This window comes from Falco punctatus, assembly GCF_963210335.1.
Source record: "Falco punctatus genome assembly, chromosome: 20".
NCBI lineage: Eukaryota > Metazoa > Chordata > Aves > Falconiformes > Falconidae > Falco > Falco punctatus.
The window spans coordinates 254,141-274,960 of NC_137600.1; the positions used below are offsets into that span (position 1 = coordinate 254,141).

Genomic DNA, 20,820 nt, shown 5'->3' on the forward strand with positions numbered 1-20,820 from the left:
ACCACCCCATGCCCGTGCTGTGCCACCTGCACCCCATCATCTCCATGCCCATGCTGTCCCCATGCCCACATCATCTTCCTGCCCACCCCACCTCTGTGCCTACACCATTTCCATGCCCACCCCACCCCTGCATCCACATTTCCCCCATCCTGCACCCAGGCTCTGGCGAATAAAGGAATGGTGCCGAGTCCTACGTCGTGCTGCTCTGGGTGCTGTGCCAGCCCTGGGGATGGGGGGACACGAGAGGACACAGACAGTGCAGGGCTACGGCAATGCAGGGGCCGTGGCAGCAGCAGGAAGATGTCCCCAGCACCCCGGCGTGACGCCACCCCATATGGCATCCTGCAGGGCCACCTGTGTCATGAGTGCACCAGACCTCTGCCCCCTGGGGTGACACCCCCTGCTGTGGTGACAGGGAAGCGCTTGTCCTTGCATGAGTACCCAACCCCCACACAGTTGGAAAAGGTGGGAGATGGCCTGTGGCACCCACCTGGCTGCCAGCCCTGGGTCCCCACATCCCTGGGGACCCCACGTCCCCAAATCACCCGTGTCCCCAAGTCCCTCTTGTCTCCACATCCTCAGTGTCCCTGCCCCACCAAGGTCCCCTCATCCTGGTGTCCCTGCAGCCTCCATGCCCACGTGTCCCTGATGTCATCCCCCCCTGCCATCCCCGATGTCCTCACGTCCCCAAGAACACCCCTAAAGCCCCTCTACATGCAGGACCCCCGTCACTGCTGCTCATTTCTGCCAGCCACTGCCTCCGGCTGCTTTCCTGACCAAACCTCCCTCCCTCATTAGACTCAAATAATGAGCGCTGGGGCTAATTATTTATCCAATTATCCCTGACTTCCTTCCCCCTCTCTGGAGCACAAGCCTGGTCACGGTGACCTGTTGCAAAAACACGTGGCGATTCCCCCGCACAGCTCGGCTTTGCCTTATTAAAAGATTTCTCGTTAGCGCTCACGGCTGACATCAGGGATGCGTGAGCTCTGCCCGGCCCCGTGCCAACGCACTGGCATTTCACCCCAATTCCTGCCCAGGACTGCACAGATCCTGCTGCATCCATCACCAAAGAAAAGCCCTTTATTGTTGCTGGGAGGGACAGGGAGGGAACGGGAGGAGTGAGCAGTGGGGAAGGAGCCCACAGGACCCAGGGGAACAGGCTCAGGGGAGCCGCTGCATCCCCCAGTGCTGTCGGAGGGGTGGGCGAGCCGGGACCCTCGGCACCTCCAAACCCCATCCTCTCCTTCTACTTCTAAAGCAACACCAAGGGAAGAAACAACACAGGGGGAAGGTGGCAGCTGGGCTGGGCTCTTCCTTGTTCACAGTGAATTTGGGGTGACGGAGGAGGGGAGGGATCCCATGCTCACAGGTTTTGCTGAAAAATTAACTCAAACCACCCACTTTGGCCTCGCTGGATCTCCTCTGCAGGGGAGCTTGCTCACGCATGATTTACATTCCCAAAGCATGGTTTGGGGAGAGGGAAGGGCAGAGGAAACCCCTCCGGTGGGCACAGCAGAGAGGAAGACACTGGGACACCTGGGACAGCCCTGGTGTCAGCTCTGGGATGCTCAGGGTGGGGATGGCAACGCCGCGGAGCCAAGTTTTGGCTCTCTTGGTGCTGTCACACCCTGTGAGATGCTAAAATCAGCGTAGTGAGCTTTGTCAGTGAGCCAAAATGGGGAAAGGGGTATCTCCACCGTGGCCACGGGCTCAGAGGGAGCATGGGGGGAGAGGCAACTTGTTCCCTGAAAATGCCCCATAAGGGATTAGTCATCCCCTCCTTCAGTCCTGAAAGAGAATTCACACTCCAAACCAGAGGGAGGAGGGGGAGATCAGCACTGCAGGGGCTCAGGATGGGATGGGACCCTTCATCCCAACCAAGGGCCAGCTATGGGGGATGGGAGAGGGCAGAGAGGAGCAGTGCCTGGGTCAGCCCTGCTGCGAGGGAGCAGGACAATGGCACTTCACTTGGAGAGAAAAAAAAAAGAAATAAAAGCCACACAGCGTTTGGAAGAATCAGGCAGGAGTCAAACACTCCCAGGGGGATGGAGCAGCTCTGGTCCCTGCAGCCCCTGCCAGCCCCCTTACTCTATCAGTTCCACATAATTGGCAGGGAACATGCCAAAGTGGCCGTCGGGACCATAGCCGCGCCACCAGCCTTCGTCGATCATCTCGATGTTGGTGATGATGTTCTCCGGATCAAACGAGATCTCGGTGTCATCAGCTGGAATGAGACAGAGTGAGGGAGGGGGTTAAAACCAACCCGACCCCCCTGCCCGGCACAGCCAGAGAGGCTGGGAGTCCCCCCCTGCCTCGGACGACCCTCCTGCAGGGACACACTGTGCCAGGCACGCAGCCCCCCTGACAGCCACCCCTTTGCTTAAAGGAAGGGGTCCGTGACTCAGTTTCCCTGGGGCCGTGCGCTGCTGCAGCCAAACCCCTTGAGAGCCCCCTCCCCAGCAGAGCGGTGCTTCTACGGCCGCAGGCAGCGAGGGCAGCCCAGCCCCACTGCTGTTGCGAAAGGCTGGGGGGTCGGTAAATTATAACATGAATATCTGGGTAAAACAGGCTCTGAGGCAGGAGGCAGGGGAGGGAAGACAGGGAGGCAAGCGCGAACAGATGTTAGAGGAAAAAATCCAGAAGCCAACAGCTCCCTTTGCTTGCTTTTCCAGCTGTGATTTGGGTGGAAGACGCTTTACCCAGTGCACAGCCATGGGAATGCCCAGTGTGGTGGGCGGTGTCTCCAGTCTGGCTCTCCGGGAACAGACTGGGCCCAGCAAAGCCCCCCCCCCCAGTTCAGAGGCAAAGCCCGAGCCCTGCAGCTCTTACCAGCCTGATAGTCGTAGAGCGCCCGGGCACACAGCCCCTTCCCAGTCAGGTCCGGCGGCTGCTGGTACTCGGCGGCGTAGTCGTATTTGGCATCGTCAACGTGTCCCTTCGGGAAGGAGAGAGGCACGAAAGGAGTTACCGGCGTGAACGGTGCAGTGCCAGGCAGCTCGTGCTTCAACAGGCACTGCAAGGGTCTGCAGCCTGGGGGGTCGCCACCCCAATGCCGGCACATGGGGTGCACATCGCCCTGCTCCACTTCTCACGGCCCTGCTTGGCTGCCCGGGCAGACCAGGAGGTGATGCCCACCGGGAATCGCAAGAGAAAACGGTGGGAGGGGAGGAGTCCAACACCGTGCAACACCCAGAGATTCAGATCAGCCCCACGAGCCTCAGAGCATCGCATGCAGGAGACCCCAGACGCCCCCCGGGATAAAAACAGTGGCTCTGGGAATGTCACGCCACGCGTCCCTGCCAGGAGAGAGGAGACAGCAGGCGAGCCAGCCGTGCACCGGGGGAACAGAGGGGGCCAGCTCTCCGGTTTGGCTCACCAACCCACACCGATCCTGCGGTGCTCTGGCCCGGCAGCCAGCACCACGACCAGAAATACCGGAGACCGGCAGCAGACAGCCCCTCTGGGAGCGGATCCGCATCCCTCAGGGCCCCTGCTGCAGAGAGCGGCTCAGCACCCCCACATTTAAGTCTGGTGAAGCTGGACCAGCTCCAAGCCTGGATCCCCAAGCGTTTCTCTTTGCTATTTTGAGACCTGAGCTGGTGGCTCTTTACTTTCTTTTTTCTTTTTTTTTTTCCTTTTTTTTTTTCTTTTTTCTTTCGCAGAGGAAGGCTGAGGCAACCGTTCAGCCCATCTCCTGCTCCTCTTGAACCAGCTGGACACTTCCAGACAAATTCAGGAATGAGAAAATTAAGTGTGTTTGAAACGCTTATGGTTTTGTGAGCAGGGGGTGGGAGGGAAGATGGAGGAACAGAGGAAAGGGAACCAAACAGCCACGACATCTCCAAGGGCAACACTGCAGCGTGACACAACCCCACTATTAGACGCTGGAGAATCTGACAGAGCATGCCAAGAATAGCTGGGCTTTGTCAGCTCCGCTGGTTTGGGACCTGCGAAGCAGCAGGAGGCGAAAGCACTTTGGCAAAGGGGCTGACGAGAGCGTGTGTCCCCCACTCCCCCCACCCCCCCACCCCCCACCTCGCAGGGCTCCAGGGACAGGGCAGTGACACCAGCTGGAGCGACCTCAGGCTGTGGCATGGGTGACACGGGGGCTCAGCACCAGCACCTCTCGCTGTCAGCGCTGCGAAGGGACACAGCACCCCCAGCCATGTGGATGTGACCTGAGCGTGCGAGAACTCCGGGATTTCTCAGCTTGCTACAGGTTTTAGCCCAGGCAGCTGGGAGCGCCGGAGGATGCTTGCACCCACAGAGACACTCGTACGAGGGTTCCAGGCTCATCCTAAAAGCTGAGACCAAGCCACCCTCTGTCGCAGGAGGATCCTGGCCAGCTCTCAGGTGCCCTATGTCACTCCAGGGTCCTCTGTCCTCTCCCATGCACCAACCTGAGGGGGTTCTTCATAGATGGCCGAGGGGTCCGGCGGCTCCTCATACAGATTTGCCTCTTCCACGTGGGAAGCTGCGATGCTTGAGTTGTACCCGGAGTCTTGTCCTGCAACAGAAACACATGGCATCTCACCACGACATCCGTCACCTGAACCTCCTCCTGTCCCCTCGCTTGTCTGGCTGCTGCTCCAGGCTGAGGTGCCACCAAACGTCTAGCATGGACACCCTCCGGGTCTCCTGTCCTGCCGAGGGGATGGGTCCAGCAGGCACAAACCCAGTCACGGGGTGAGCAGGGTGTTCGGGAGCGATGAAAAGGACAAGGGAGAGAGTCGGGATCTCTGACGTGGAAAGGAATATTCTTGCTCAAGATGAACTGTTTCCAAGCTGCTCCTTGTGGCGAACACCAAACCTGATGGGGAAGGGTTGGTGCAGAGGCCACGGCCAAGAGCAGCGTCTAGCAGTGCCTGTAGCCGGGGGACCGCTGGAGCTCAGCCTTGCTGGCCCCCTGCTCACTCCTGCCCCACCGAGTCCCTGGGGTGGACGGGAGTGAAAGCGTAACAAGTCGCTCTGAAACAACGGCTGGTTCTGCTCCACCAAAGAAAACCTATTTCTGGCCGAAGCATTTTGCTGAACTCAATTGCTCAAAGGGTTTGGTTGTGACCAGGTAAATTCTGACTTACTGGGGAAGCAGGGAAATGGCAGCCTGGGGGCTGTCTGCCAGCGCCCACCTTCCTGAAGCAAAGCTGTGGGGCAGCCTTGGGACAGGGCAGCAAGCAGCCTGGAGAGCCGGGGACAAGCCAGCAGGGATGTGAAATGACACAGCCCTTCAAGGACAAAGCAACACCTCCGTGCCACCCACGGCACATGGGAAAACCTTCTGGATACAGCCAGCCCTCCTCCCACCCAAACCACCCGAAAGGAGACAGAGCATCCCACCACGGTCCCTGCCGTGCCCCCCCAGCCAGGGCAGCGATGCCTGGGCAGGGGGAGCCCTGCGCCACGGCACGCGCGGATCCTCTGGTCTTTACTGGGATGGCAAAACAGCTCTAACTGCTAGAGCTGGCTGCTGCCCAGAGGGAAATCACTGCGTGGGGGTAAAAAGCCCTCTTTGCTGGGTCTCAAAGGCATTTTGGAAAGGTCTGGGTGCAAACCTCAAAGCCCCTGCAGCAGGAGGTCTGGAGGGGGCTCTGGGGGTGCACGCAGCTGAATGTCAGCCTTTCAGCCAGGAGATTTCCTCATCCCCTCAGCTGCTGAACCTTCTGCTGAGCCCGAGGAGGAAACGAGGGACCTTTGCACCAGGCAGCAACAACCGGCCACCTTTCCCGGCCTCAGCACCACGCTCAGCCCCTGCCACCCCCGCCACGGCCAAAGACACCGCTGTGGGTTTCTGACCTAAAGATCCGCACGTGTTCTGCCAAGGCATGGAAAAACAAAAGACACTCGGAACCTAACCTCAGCATGCCCGGTTTTGGGGATCTCTTTGGAGAGGCGAGGTGGAAAGCTTTGGTTAGGTGAGGAAGCAAAGCCACACACCTGCTGCGGGTACCAGGGAGGCTGGAGGCATCCCCCAAGCAGAGGAGGGGGTGAAGGAGGCTGGGGCAGCATCCCAGGCAGGAGAGACCGGGGAGGCAGGACTCGGCACAGAGTTCACCTCCTTCTGCAGGAAAGGGCTGCGAAGTTTGCCTGGAAAAGGAGTGAAATGCGCTGCAGGAGCCAGGCAGGCATCAAGGCTTCCATGCTCCAGGTGACAGCTCCACGGATCCCCAGGAGTTAGCCACCAAAGGGTGTTGCCAGACGCTTTTTGCCTTAGGAGCCCGTGGCTCAGTCCTCCTCCTAAGCAGGATTTTCCAGCTCTAATCCTGGTTACAAAAAACAAGTTTGTCTACTGGTTACAGCAGTAGCTGCAGCCAAGGGAAAAAACAGAGAGATATATTTTGGGGGAGGAAGAGTAGCTGGAGGCCACCATTCACCCGGGTCCGACTCTCCGCGGCAGTTTCTGGAGCACCCTGAATTTCTGGAGCACCCTGAATTTCTGGAGCACCCCGAATTTCGCAGACATTGTTAGGATCAGCAGCTGGGAGGGGTACAACTCAGGCTGGTTGCTCCCAGCCTTCTAAGCCAGCGCACTTTCCTTGGCAGGAGGTAACCATCGGCCGTTATCTCCCCCATCTGTGCTTCTGGATGCAAACAAAAGCCAAGCAGGAGCGGTAGGTGAGCCCTGCCCCAGCAGGGCAGTGAGTAAGCACCAACCTCACTGGCTTTTACCAGTGCCAGGGCATTTGTCTTCCTTTCCTCCATTGAAAAACACCGAATACTAACGAGGGCAACCCCGAGGGATTTCTCACCCTCAGCAATCAGCCGCCCTCTGTGACATTTAAATAGCAAGAAAGACGTTTCCACCCCCACCCCCCCGCCGCGGCATTCCATCCTGTCCCGCCGATGGCTTGCCTACCGAAAGCAAGTGCGTTTGCCCTCATATCACAAAATAAAAGTGCTTATTGCAAATTAATTCAAGGCACTTTCAAGAAGGCTGCACCGACTGCGGGGGATGTCACGTGCTCTCAGCGACTTCCTTGGCCACTTTCAGCTTCGGTTTTCACAGCTTCCTGGGTTCTGTCCGATAGATCAGACTGGTCTGTTCTAAGGGACGCACTCCTGCTTGGTTCAGCCAGTGAAAAGAAAATATCAGGTGGAACCAACGGGATAGATTCCAACAGTGGTGCTTTCCTGGCATTAAAATATTTAATTTTCATTTAAAAAAAAATAAAAAATAAAAAAGTTTAAGCATCAGAAGTGGTGTCGAAGTATAGAAAATTTCCACCTCAGCTGCTGAAAGCTGGCGCAGCCGGCAGCGAGAGCTGTGCCACAGCAAACCACACGAGCCAGGCAAGAGACATCGCTCTGCCCGTGGCAGAGAGCGCAGGGCGTGATGACAGCTGCCCGTGCTCGGCGGGACGGTGGCCTCACGGGTAACACCCCCCCCAGCCACGCTCCCCCATCGCAGCACCCGGGCCAGAACTGCCCCACGCTGCCTGCCCTGGCCCAGCGCCGCACCCCGCCGTACCTGGCTGGGAGGCCACCGCGTCCGCCGGCACCGACTTCTCCCTCTGCTTGAAGATGTCGCGGGGGTTCACCGCCCTCTGCGCTATCAGCGACGCGGCCTCCTGCGAAGGCGAAGGGGGCGCAGACCCCGCGGTCAAGGCGCCACAGCCCTGAGACAGGGAGCGGCGCGAGGGGGGAGCCGAGCCACCGCAGCCCCCCAGCAGCGCGCTCAGGCTCCCGGCGGCGTACCTGGGCTTTCTCCACCGACTCACTTCTCTTGAAGCCCTTCCGCTGCCTGGCCTCGTACTCCTCAGCTTGCTCCCTCTGTGGCACAAGAAAGGGTCTGCTACAGCCTGGGTGGGCACCAAGCCAGCGCCCTCCTTCCCCAGCGAGACCCCCGCTCCCCCAGGCAGCCCCCAGGACAGGAGAAATGGGAACAAGGACCAGCCACGGCGATGGAGGGCGCATGAGGAGGAAACCCCCTGGATCTGGGAGATGCAGGAGCTCTGCCAGTCTGAGGATAAGGACTTAAGTTCCCTCCAGAGTCCCCAGGCTCAGAGAGAGTTTTAAACTCTGCTTTCCCCAAGGCTGCGGCCGGACCAGCTGTTGGGAGCACGCAGCCAGCGTGAGCAGAGATGTAAAGCCAGATCCAACGAAACTGAAGCCCATCCAGCGAAATCAAGGATGGAGCAAGAGACCTGGAGGACCAGCCTGTGGCACCTCCCCTGCCAGAGGGCGTCCACGGGTCTTTCCATGCCCCCCACCCACCACAGCAGTGCCCGGGGAGCTCCTCCACCACCCTCCACCTCTGCACCGTGGCACCCTGCCCCCTCCACTGAGAGGATGTGTGATGAGACCTCGCCATGGGGACAACGCTGAAGCTCACCCATTGCTGCTGCTCCTTGTCCCTGTTCTCTGCCTCCTGCTGCTGCTGGAGCCTCCTGCGGTGACAAATGACAAATCAGGGTTAAGGAACAGGCAGGGCGAGTGGTTTGCTCTGCACAGGGCTGCTCTGGGACCTCACCCTGCTGCAGCCGCACAGGGAAGACCAAAGGCAGGACATTTTCCCATTTCTGGGGCCAGGTGGGGAGCCACAGGCCGCCCTCCGAGCCGTGCAGGGGGAACGGCAAGCAGAGAGGAGCAGAGCAGCAGAAGCTGCTTCAAATAGCAAGACCAAACCGGGGAAGCCTCTTCCTTCAGGGCACAGACAAAATCACCGGCAGGGACGGGTGAGACAGACTTCCCCATGGAGGCTCAGAACAGGAAGGCAGTGCCCGCGGGAGCCGGCTCCGCCGCCAAGAAGGCTCCCTGGGGTCACGCCAGGCTCAGAGAGGAAGGAAATCAGCAGATGGAGCACAATGGCCGTCTGGCACATGCCACCTCCTCTGTGCAGAGCTCAGAGCCCTCCACCACCCAACCCAGCCTGCTGGCACCCTGCAGACCCCCGTCCCGCAGCCACAGGTTTTGGTGACACTAGCGGGGCACGCGGTGCTGGGGCAGGATCCACAGGCAGGAAGACCCACAGGTGGTGCTGGATAAACAGTGGTTCAGCCAGGGAGAAGATGCTCTCCCCACTGCAGGGGCTTGCTGGGGGACCCCCGGCTGGAGGAGCCCACAGGCTAGCCCAATCAGCTGGGCCAAACCTTCGCCACCGCTCCAGGAAGGTGAGCAAAAGCAAATGCGACACATTGACACGTCGGCACGTGCAGACCGATGCTCGGACCGCACAGCAGCTGTCAGGATGGGACCCGTGGATGATGGTGCCCGAGGGCTGTGCCCCGCAGGGGTGGCTGGGCTAAGCCTGTCCCAGCGCAAGCTGAGGCCGATCCCCGCCACATGCGCTACCTCGAAGGAGGTTTCCTGGGATTGCAGCGGCTGCAGCAGCAGAGAACGCACAGGCAAAACCTGCCCCCGCTGCGGAACAGTGCTCCACCGTCAGCACAGGGGCAGCAGCCTGGGAGAGGCGGTGCCCAGGGCGCACAGACCACTGAGAGCAAGCTGAGAGATCCCGAAGAGCGGGGTGGGCTCCAGGCATCGTCACAAGCACCTGCCAGCAGCAGGGACTCACTTTTGGGCTTCGATCTCATTGGATCTGGCTTTATATCTCTGTTCTCGCCCAGCTGCTTCCTGCAGCTCCCGCTCTCGACGCTCTCTCTCTAGCCGCTGCCGCTCCTCCTCTGCTCTCCTTTTCTCCTCCAGCCGGCGGTTTTCTTCATCTTTCTAATGGAAGACGAGAGTCAAGTGGTGGGTTTAGCTCCGAGAACCCCCCCAGGTCCCTGTACGCTGCACCATGCCACCAGCTGGCATGGTGGATCCCCTGGCAGCTCCCGCGGTGCCTGCGACACTTCCGCAGCCTGAAGCTTCACACACGATTGCTAAACCGCTGTAAAACCCTGCTGCAAGCAACCTGAACAGGAAGGAAATACAGAGCAGGCTCACCCTGCTGTTCCGCCTGGGAGAGCTGCCTTCGGAAAGGTCAAAAAACAGCCCCCCCCCAAAAAAAAACGGAGTTTGCCACCCACTGGGAACGGGGTTGCAGCCCAGCAGTCTCCCCATGCACCTGCTCCAGCGGCCCTGAGCCCAAATTAAGATGAGATGAAAAGCATCTTGCTCTTCAAGGCTGATTTCATCCTCCCCTGGCAGCCCGAGGCAGCAGGACCCCTGGAGCCAGCCCAGCTCCCCACCCGCTCGAGGTCTGGATCCCTGACTCTGGGCAGGGGAGCCCACGTTACAGAGGGGGGATGCAGATGGAGAGAAATCTCCAGCTAAATCCAAACGCCTCGTCCTGCTTACGCCTGGCTGCTGAAGAGAAGTGGCAACACTCACCTCGGCTTTGGCCCAGAAATTATCCTTATTGACTCTCTTGATTTCGGATATTGCATTTGTCTTCTGGTAGACGGAGCCCTGAAGGAGGCAGAAGGCGGCACAGGTGAGCAGCAGTCCGTAAGCAATCACCATTTTTGCATTTCTCTGCAGAAATTTGTCCTGGCAGCTTTCTGGCAGCTTTCTCCTGCTGCTACGGGACTGGCCAGCCCCTCTTTGCCTTCCCCTGGCAGCCCCACAACACCAAGGGCCAGCAGGCTGGGTTGAAAGGGTCAAGGGAAGATATTCAGCATAAAGAAAAACTAGACACTTTGTGATAGAATGCAACAGCAAAACCAGCACGACGCCGTGTTCAGCACAGTCTGTGACTCTTTACAAGTTCCTGCAGCCTGACGCTTTGCCCCAGGCTTTAAAGCAGGGCTGGCCGTGGCCCAGCCATGTGCCTGTCACCAGGAAATGGGACTTCCACCCCGGTTTTCATCATCCCCCAAGCAAAAATCAGGTCGCCCGCAGAGCCCAGACTGGAGCAGCCAGCGAATAAGTGACCAGGACACACGGGAACGTGGCACTGCCGCACCAGCGCAGCGCCGAGGGACAGGTGAGGGTCCTGCAAAGCTCCGGTTTGCTCCTCACCCATGTCCCAGAGCGGGGTCAAGCGATTCAGAATCGGAGAGCACGTGCAGCTGAGCTTCTCCCTTGTGCAGCTGAGAAACCTCACTTGCTTGAGGAGGGGGGTGTTAAGACACCTGCCCACAGAACGTTTCCATGCAGACAGAAAGGAAGCCACTGAGATCTCTGGCCTCAACACCTCACAGCACCGTGGGAAGCCTCGGTTTTCCTTTGCAAGCAGGTCAAAATGCTGCTGCACTGACACCTTCCCTGTCCCTCGGCTGCGCCACAGCTTCGGAGGAGCCCCCAGCCTCGCAGATACTCTGCAAATTTTAAAAGCTGGAGATTTTGTGTCTCTAAAAACTTGAATAGAGCTGAGGGGAACCAGTCCTGCTTAAAATCATGGCTGGGTCTACAGAGAGGAGAGCTTAGGCTTTCTGCTTGCCACAAGGACATCTCGCCTGTGCCACCATCCCATGCTCGTGTCCTGATCCATCCTGCAACAAGCCCAAGAGGAACCAGCCCTGGGTAAAACCACCAGCGCTTCCACCGCCAGCACAGCAGAGCACAGGGAGCCCCTTCCACCGCAGCGTGACAGTGGACCCAGCCTCTGCCCAACTGCAAGCCCAGAGGGACCAGGAAGCCCCCACGGAGCCAACTCACCACGGGAGCCTGAGGGCCTGAGTCCTGGAACTTGCTGCTCTCCTTGTGGAAGTTGTAGTTGGCCCCAGAGGCCTTGGCGACCTTCTCCATGATGAGCTCGGGCTCCACATCCTCCTCCGCACGAGCGTTGATGGTGACATGAGCCCCCTGAGCAGGGAGAAAGCCAGCACAGGAGTGAGGGGGTGACTCCAGAAGCCACTAAACCCACCACGCTGCTTTGACAGGTCCTGCCCACGCTCCCGGAGCTCCCAAGGGAAGGAAAAGGGCTCGGGTAGGGAAGCGCAGCGGGTATCGAGCACTCCCAGGCTCTCCTGGCCACCATCCCGCCCGCAAACAGCCCCCGAAGGGCAGGGTGCAGGGTCCCCGTGGCTGGGGACGCCCAGCCCAGTGCCCACTGGTACGGGGAGGATGCCATTAAAAGAGGACCACACCTTTAGGAAGTTGGCTACGGTGCTGACGTGGTTGGCACAGGCTCCTTTCCTCACGTCATTCACGCCCTCGCCAGTCTGCAAAGAGAAACCACCGGCACCTGCTGAGCAGAGTCCCACCCCAGGCTGGTTTTATAGCAGCAGCACCTTGATCTAAGCCTGCAAAACATCCACACCGGCCCCGGCCACGGCGAGGGCTCCCCAGAGCTCGCTGCGTGGAAAGCAGCCCGCTCTGCAGCAAGCACTGCCCAGCGGGACACGGCGAGCCTCCTGCCCAGGGACAACGGCCACACCACAAGGGCTCCCAGCTCCTGCTGAACCTCAAGCGCCTCATTCCACCCATCCCTGATGGGTTTGGAGCCGTTTGCCAGCAGCGTCGCTGCCAGTGGAGCGAGCCACATGGCCAAAGACACAATGGGGAAGTGAGTCCTCCCAGCGTGTTCGCCTGTGTCCGTGGGGTCTGCACCCACAGCAGCGGGCACAGTACGTCCTCGACACTGCGGCGTGGGGGGGGGGGATCCCCCACCCCAGTGCTGGCTGCCTAGCACTGGGCAGCTGAGGTTCTGGAGAGAATTGAGGGGAGAAACAGGGATTTATCTGCAGCAGGTCTCTCTCCGGAAAGGTGGAGGTCTGCCCCACTCACCCAGTTGATGAGGACGTATTTGGGCAGGCCAGAGTTGGGATCCTTCACCCTGCAGAAGGCATACATCACCTTCCCGCTGTTGAGCTCCTCCACCATCTCCTCCAGGCCCCCATCTGCCCCAGGAGAGAAAGGAGAGGGCGTTAAGACAAGCAGGTCACGTACACGTGGTGGGAACGGCCGAGCCTGTGGAGGCTACAGCCTGCTGGAGGTTATTCCTGTTAGACTTGGAGCTGTCCCGCACCAAAAGCATTTCAGACCCCTCGTGCTTAGCCCAGCTCTCCCATTACCCGCTTGGCTGCACAGGAGCCAACCCCCAGCCCGCTCTCCCCAGTGCCCCTGCTCCGAGCAGCCTTCGCTGCCAGAGCTCCTCTTCCTCAGAGCTTCACTGCAACGAGCACAAACCCACGTATGGGAAGACCCGGCTCCGTAACACAAGGCAAGCGATGCCAGGGCAGGGCGATGCTCACGTGCCCCCGACTAACTAAAGGCTTTAGCCAGCGCAGGCAGCCGCACGCTCTGCCCACATGCTCCTACGCGGAACAGCACCGTGAGGTCTCCGGTGAGATCCCCGCTGCCCGTCACCAATGCAACGAAGCTCAGAAAAGTCCCAAGAACCAGCTACGCCTTGTTCCTGTCCCACATTCCAGGTCCGCCGGCGGCTGCAACAAGCCCCGCTTCATCACATGGGAAGCAGAAATGACAGCAAGAGGCTGGCACGGGGTACAGTCACCGGTCACCGTCACCAGCCGCGGGAGGGAACTGCTGCCCTCGCGCTCTCCTCATGGTGCCGAACCCTCAGGGCCCCGCCAGGCAGGTCTCTGCAGGGGATGCTCCCAGCCATGAGAGGAGGAGGAGGAGAGGGGAGCCCAGCTCTGTGCGGAGGAAGGCTCAGCAGAGGGTCTGTGCACGGCGGGCGAGCGATGGAAAGTGCTGTGCCGCCCCACGAACTGCAGCGTCGCTCCCGCGAGAACTGCATGCCAAAAAACTACCAGAAAAGGAGGAAAAAGGCAAAAACATGTGCTCTCATTTAAAAAAAATTCCCACAGACCACAATTCCTCCTACTTCGATTTGCCTGACCCCTGAAAACGGGAAAACAAGCTACTGCTTACACCCGGTGACGGCAGAGCCCAGCCCGCTGTGCTCCGCACTGCAGCAGGACCCGAGATTGTTTTCTTCTCCACTATTAAATATTTACGTTTCGGCTCTAAATTTGGCACCGTGGTTTCCAAGCCCGGCAAGCAGAAAAGTTTCAGGCTGGAAGCCCGAAGCTGGTCAGCGGCTGCGAGCCCTCGCCAGGCACCGGGTCAGTGTTTAACGCGGGCACGGAGGGACACAAGGGAAGCACTGGGAGGAGCGGAGCTCTGCGGGGGGGTCCCAGCTCCGCAGCACGCTGCCCCGAACCAAGCCGACTCCAGCCTATGAACCACTCGGCGCTTTTAATTTAAACCTCACCAAGGAGCCAGCACCTGCGTGAGCCCTAAGCTCAGATCTTTCCCGTATGACCCTCACGCTTCGACAGCGGCACACCTTGTCTCGGCCCCACAGAGCCCCCGCGGCCGCGGGTCCGTGCTCAGGCCGGCGCATCCTCCGTGGCAGCTCGGAAAGAGCCGGACAGGCCCTGGCACCACAGGCTTTGCCGAGCCCTGCCCTGCCCAGGGACGCAGCACCCAAGGAATGCTCCCGAAGGAGAAGGGCGGCCAGTGAGGGAACACAGCCGAGCTCGGGGGGGGATGCGGATGCAGAGCAGAAAAACCTGCCTGGATGCGCGGCTTTCTAACAGCTTTAGCTTTGCATCCAGAAGGATTTGTGTGGGAATCGGCAGCCGGATTAAAAAACAAAAAAAATTAAAAAGGTCCCACAGAGCAGGGAAACAAAGAAGGAAGGGCACTTGGGCAGCAGCGAGCTGGAGCCCCAGCCGAGGAAGCCAGCCCTGAGGCGCTTCATGGTCCCTCTGTCACCTTGTGCTGCGGCCGTTGGGATCTAAAATACTTCAGGACTGCAAGGAGGTCCAGGGACCCGGACTCCGGATCCTTGGGAAAAGAGGAAAATGCAAGGGAAGGAGAAGGCAGAGCCACGCACGCGCCGCTCCCACCTGCCACCCAGACCCTTCGCTGTTTTCCTCATCCCAAATCTGCACCAAGCACCCCGGCGCTCCCAGCCACATGCTCCTGCCATCTCCGGCCACCAGACCACCCCTCGCCAGCGCCAGGGGTGAGAACAGGCTCAGGGATTACAGAAAACCCCACAAAAAGCCACCCTTCCCCAGGAGGCGCGGGAGCGAGTGGTGTCCCCTGCCCCGGAGCCAAACACCCCCGCGCAGCCCCCAGCCCGGTGGCAGGGGGTCGCCCCCCATGCCCTCACCTCCGCAGCCGGCCACGCGCAGGTCGTTGCTGTTGCCCTCGTAGGTGAAAAGGGCCCTGGGGGGGGGAGGGGGGGGGAAGTGGAGGTTTCACCCGCTGGGGGAGAAGCCCCCACCTCGAAGCTCAGAGCCCCTCAGCATCTCCCCTCGGCTGCAGCCCTCCCTGCAGCGTGCCCCCAAAACCTCCCCCCACTCACGGGGCACGGCCGGTGCCCCCATGCACCCAGCTCCCTTGGGCCCCCCACACCCCCTGCCCCACATCCTGGGCACTTCCTGATTCCCCCATAGACCCCGTGTCCCACCAGACACCCCACGGCGCTGACCTCCCCAGACACCCCATGTCCCCCCAGACACCCCACACCCCTGATCCCACCTGACACTCCACACCCCTGACACCCCCCCCCAGACCCCATGTCCCCCCAGGTCATCCCACACCCTTGAGACCCCTCCCCAGACCCTGCACCCTCCCAGACAACCCCACACCCCTCATTTGTGTGTGCCGCCCCCACACCCCCTGCTTCCCCCGCACACCCCACATCCCCCCCCAGGCACCCCACACCCCTGATCCCCCCATTCACCCCAGACACCCCCGCACCCTCCAACTGATCCCCTCCACCACATCCCCCCCAGACCCCAGCCCAGCCCTAATCCTTCCCCCATAACACCCCCCAGGCCCCCCAGCCCCATCCCAGACACCCCCACACATCCTGGTTTCACTCCTACCGCCCCCCCCGACCTTCCCTTTACACCCCAGACTCCCGCCCCAGAGATCCTGAGCTCCCTATACACCCCCCTAACACCCCACAGACCCCCATATACCCTAGAGCCCCTCCCAAACACCCCCACAGCCCCCCCAAACATACCAGAGGCCCCCTATACACCCCCACAGGTCCCCCAACACCCCAGAGACCCCCAAACTCCACCACATCTCCCCATACATCCTAGAGCCCCCCTATATACCCCCAGAGCCCCCCCAAACACCCCCACAGCCACCCCCCCCACCCTCCAGCCCCCCTCCCGGCACCCCGTCCCGGCACCCCCCGCCCCCCCTCGCAGAGTCCTCCGCCCCTCACCAGTCGGTGGGGCTCCCCGCCGCCACCACCCGCCCGTAGGCCTCCTGCAGCGCCCGCCCGTTCTTGCCGAGGTTCAGCGCCATGGCAGCGCCCGCTCCCGCCCGCCCCGCGCCGCCGCCGCCCCGCCCGCCGCGGGACCGCCCCCCGCTACCGGCACCGCCCCCCGGCACTACCGGTACCGCCCCCCCGGCACCGCCCCCCACTACCGGCACCGCCCCCCGGCACCGCCCCCTTGGGACCTCCCACCTCCTACCCACCCAGAACAGCCACGCCCCGTCTCCAGGCCACGCCCCCAATTCGCTATACCACGCCCTTTGGTCGCCAGGCCACGCCCCTCTCCCGGGGGCACCCCCCGCACGGCCCCGGCACCCGCCTAGCCCGGCCCCGGGACCCCGGCCCAGGGGACCCTCCATGCCGGGGTGGCTATTGAGGACCCCTGGCCAGGGCGGCTCCCGCGGCGACCCCACCCCCCCAGGGCGGCTCCCGGGGACCCCCCCACCCATTGGCGGCCCATGGGCCCCCAACCCAGGGCAGATCTCGGGGACCCAACACCCCATGGTGGCTCCCGGGCCCCCAGGAAGTTCAATGTGCCCCCCAGCCCAGGGTGGCCCTTGGGGTCCCCTGTCCCAGTGCAGCCCTGGGGGTCCCCACAGCCCCGCCCCGATGTGGCTCCGCCCCCCAAGACACCCGGACAAAACGTCCATGACCCCGTCCCCCCCCCCCCAGTGCAGTCCTGCTCCAGCCACTCGGGATTCCCCTGAGGTTCCCCAAGACTGAGCCGGGGGGCAGGAGGGATGGGGGGGGGGCTTGTGGGGGGATGGAGGGGTCTCCGCCCATCGCAGCACCTTTGAGCCTGGAGCTTTTTGGGGTGCAAACGTGCCTCTGTTTTATCCAAAATCACCAACATTCTGCTTTTTTTTCAGGAAACGCCCGAGTTTGGGGATCAGAAAAGTATCCGCAGGACGAACATTTTCCCACGCGGGGCATGGGGGTGTCCCTCTCGGCCCCCCAGTTCACCCCAAAATGTGGGTGCTGTGGGAAGGGAAGGGGGCTCGGCAGGAGCAGGAGCCCCAAACCAGAATTGCCTTGTTCTGGTGTTGAACTAAAAACATCCTCCGGGGGGGTGGGGGGTGGCCGCCCCCCCGGCCTCGGCCCCACAGGGCAGTGGGTGGGCTGGCAATGAAGGTGAGGTGTACCCGGCTATGGGGGGGACACACGGACATCGGCACCCACAGTCTCATGTGTGGCAGGGGGCACGGCAGGATGGATGCCGGCGTGCGGCAGGGGGACACGGGTGAATGCTCAGCAGGGGGCAGGGGGCACAGATGGATGCCTGGTGTGGGGCAGGGGGCGCGGGAGGATGCTCAGCATGGGGCAGGGGGCACGGATGGGTGCCCGGCGTGGGGCAGGGGGCACGGGTGGATGCCTGGCGTGGGGCAGGGGGCACGGGGGGATGCCTGGCGTGGGGCAGGGGGCACGGATGGATGCCTAATGTGGGGCAGGGGGCATGGGTGGGCGCCTGGCATGGGGCAGGGGGTGCTGCTGCTCGGAGCAGGGCGCTGGGACCCCCTTTTGCTCTGCAAACTGGCCCCCAGCCTGGCCGGCCGCCCCCTGAGCACGAGGAATGCGGGGGGGGGGGGGGGGGGGGGCTCAGGCTGCGGGGCAGGCGGTGGCCCCCGGGCAGGGCACCATCCTGCCCTCGGCAGGGGTGCGGGTGCTGCCCGGGCCCCCGGCCGGTGCTTATGGGCCATTTGCAGATCGTCCGTGTCCCTCTGTCCCCACCGCCCCGCCCCTGCCCCCGGGACAAACCGCCGCTAACCACCCCACCCCACCCCCACCCCCCGAGGCCAGCCCCGAGCCAGCTGCTGGCTGGAGCCGTGCAGCCCCCCGGGTGAGGAGGGGGGTGCTCGGGGGATTTTTGGGGTGTCCCTCCCAGCTGCACCCCCTCCATGTGCTCCCCCTGCCCTGCCCCTTAGCGGATTTCGCTCCCAGCTCTTCGTCCCAGCCTTCCTCCTCCTGGGGGGTCACCCTCAGGCAGGACCAGCAGGAGGGATGTGGAGGCGGGGGGGGGGGTCTCCCCAAAAATCCAGGAGCGTATCACCCCCATCCCACAGCTGTGGGAGCACTGGGGGGAAACACCCCTCCCCCCGGAGAAACCCACCTCCCCCCCCCCACTCGAGCCGCCACCACCATCCACTGGCAAAATAACTGGGGCTGAGCTGCCGCCACCCCAGCCCCCCCGGAGGGTGAGGTTGGGTTAAATGAATCCCCCGGGACCCCCCAGTTGTCCCCAGCACCGGTGACAGTGATGCTGGTGTGCCGGCATTTGTCTCCTTGGGCCTTCAGGGGAGGTGGGGGTGGGGGTTGGGCATCCCCCCATGTCCCCAGCCCCCCGGGGACAAGAGGGTCTATGGGGAGTGTGGGGGTGGGATGGGGGTGGCAGATGGTGAATGGGGTCGCTGAGGGTCGCAAGGCAGCCAAGGGTTCTGAGAGACGCGAGGCTCCTGGGGTGGCTGTACATGCTGGGACTGTCCAGGGGTCCTGGGCTGGCTGAGGATCCCAGGGGGTCCAAGTGTCCCAGGGCAGGTGAGGGTCCTGGGGTGGCCGAGGGTCCTGGGAGTGGCCATGGGTTGTGGGCTGTCCAAGGGTCCCCAGGGTGTCCAAGGCTCCCAGGGTGGCTGAAGGTGCTGGGGTGTTTGATGGCCCTGCCACCCCCCCCCCCCCCCCTTCCCCTCCGCAGCCTCCGCTGGCCAGGCTCATTTCCCACCCTTCCCCCCCCCCCACCCCCACCCCCCGTGGCCGCTCTCCCCCCCCAGCTGCTGCCCCCGGGGCTCCCGTCCCAACGCACCGTCCCTGCTCCCCGGCCCCAGCCCTGTGCCCCCCAGGACCCGCTGCCGGGGTGCGGCAGCCTGGGCAAAGGCCGGCTGAGGGGACGGGGCCCTGGGGCGCAGCAGCGGCTCCTCACTTGGGCTGCGTAGTGGCCAAGTGTCACGTGTGATACCTTTGAAGGACTCGACCTCAGTATAGCCTCCTCCATCTCATGGACCTCCTATCCCACTGTCACCTCCATCTCATGGACCTCCTATCCCACTGTCACCTCCATCTCATGGACCTCCTATCCCACTGTCACCTCCATCTCATGGACCTCCGGTCCCGCCTGTCCAGCTAGGATGCCCTTAATTATCACATAACGGGGCAGAAGCATCTTGGGAACATCTTGGGAAATGAGTTGCAGTGAGGTTTTGCCTCCAGAACACCAGTTGCTTTCTGATGGCGACCTTCAAACCCATTGTGGAGGCTCTCCTGGCTCTGTAGGACATACAAAAAATATTGGGAAAGACCCCAAAACTGCAGCCCTGCAAGTCCTGCTTGTGTACTTGGGGTCCTGCAAAGCTGGGGGTCACCTGAGGAGTGGGATGGTCACTCTCACGTGCCCCATGCCAGGAACCAGCCACATCCTCACTCCTTCGTGGGCTCGTGCCATGTTATTTATCTCCCAGCCCGGGGGATGTCAGGAAAAGGAAGACTTTAAATGATAATTTATGTTTTTTAGCAGCCCAGGGCTCTCACAGCCCCCCAGACATATCTGGACCCTGCACAGGGGGGCTCTCCCCACCACATCTGCCCGTGGAGCAAGGAGCTGCCTGGGGAGGGGCAGGCATGCACTCCCCATTCAGCACATGGATGGAAATGTTAATTAAAAGCAGGGTAATAAAACATCTGGAGGACTGGGAGCCGGGAAGGGGCAGCCGGCACGATCCCCTGCAGCTGCCTCTCGCTGTTCCTTGAGAAACTTGGGCAGGGGGGACCGGGGTCACCAGTTATTTAGATGTTACAAAAGCCTTTTCATGGAGTATTTCAGGCAAAGCAACTGAAGAACCTTTGTGGAGCGGAGCAAGGGGCTGCTGGCCTGGCGGGGGGGTGGGGGGGACGGACTTGTGACCCCCCGGGACTGGGCATCTGGGGACTGTCCCCGGTGTCTGGTGAAACGGGGAGGTGGTACCTCCATCCAAGATTGGGGTTTGTGTTCAGGCAGTGGGCGATGGGATGGGATGAAGCCAATATGGCTTGGAGATGCTGGGTGAAGCCTCGCTGGGTACCACTCCCACAGCCACTGGGGTGACAGGCAGGAGGATGAGCACCCACCCCACCCGTGTGTCCCCGGCACAGGGCATGAGCCCAGCCTGGAAGAAAAAGGGGAGCAGGGGGTGGGTGTTCCAATGAATCTGTCCTCCAGGCTTGCTTGGGGCACTGTGGTAGGACCCTGGGGGTGCTCGTGGGGTGGGGTGGGGAGTCCTCTCTGAGCATCCGGCTGATGGGGAATGGGGTCACCCTGGTGGGACGGGGACACCTGGGCAGGTCAGGGACACCCAGGTGTGGTGGGACACATGGGTAGGATGGGGCCATCTCCATGGGATGGGCGGGATAGGGGCTCTCCTGTTACATGGAGGCACCCAAATGGGATGGGGGAACCCTGGTAGGGTGGGGGCACCTTGGGTGGGACAGGGGCACCCAGGTGGGATGTGGGGACAGAGATGGGATGGGGACGCCTGAATAGGATCAAGCAGGGTAGGGACAGATTAAGCAGGATGGGGGCACCCATATGGGAGGGGGCACCCCGGGTGGGATGGGGGTCTCAGATGGGAGGGCGCACCCTGGGTGGGATGGGGGGACCCAGATGGGAGGGGGCACCCTGGGTAGGATGGGGGGACTCAGATGGGATGGGGTTTCCTGGGTGGGATGGGGTGACTCTGGACAGGGTGGGGGGACCTGGG

The 20,820-nt window shown here is 61.9% G+C and overlaps 1 protein-coding gene across 1 annotated transcript; it reads right to left on the reverse strand.

The window, feature by feature from the left end:
* Window positions 1-1,065: 1,065 nt before the first annotated feature.
* DBNL (drebrin like) lies at window positions 1,066-16,163 on the reverse strand. The gene is made up of 14 exons (XM_080370307.1): window positions 16,046-16,163; window positions 14,975-15,030; window positions 12,613-12,725; window positions 11,973-12,047; window positions 11,542-11,688; window positions 10,273-10,350; window positions 9,515-9,666; window positions 8,333-8,387; window positions 7,696-7,770; window positions 7,469-7,568; window positions 5,938-6,087; window positions 4,404-4,510; window positions 2,833-2,938; window positions 1,066-2,227 (listed from the first exon to the last, which is right to left on the reverse strand). Exons 1-14 carry the CDS (start codon window positions 16,126-16,128, stop codon window positions 2,088-2,090), a joined length of 1,437 nt encoding a protein of 478 aa, XP_080226433.1. The 5' UTR covers window positions 16,129-16,163; the 3' UTR covers window positions 1,066-2,087.
* Between the last annotated feature and the right edge of the window lie 4,657 nt (window positions 16,164-20,820).

What these genes read in the sequence shown, in the direction of transcription:
- DBNL (XM_080370307.1), bottom strand. Translation starts at nt 16,128, where the DNA reads ATGGCGCTGAACCTCGGCAAGAACGGGCGGGCGCTGCAGGAGGCCTAC. An exon ending in ATTTCTGGGCCAAAGCCGAG is followed by an intron (nt 9,667 to 10,272) that starts GTGAGTGTTGCC and finishes GTCTTCCATTAG; the next exon opens with AAAGATGAAGAAAACCGCCG. An exon ending in TCTATGAAGAACCCCCTCAG is followed by an intron (nt 2,939 to 4,403) that starts GTTGGTGCATGG and finishes TCCTTCCCGAAG; the next exon opens with GGACACGTTGACGATGCCAA.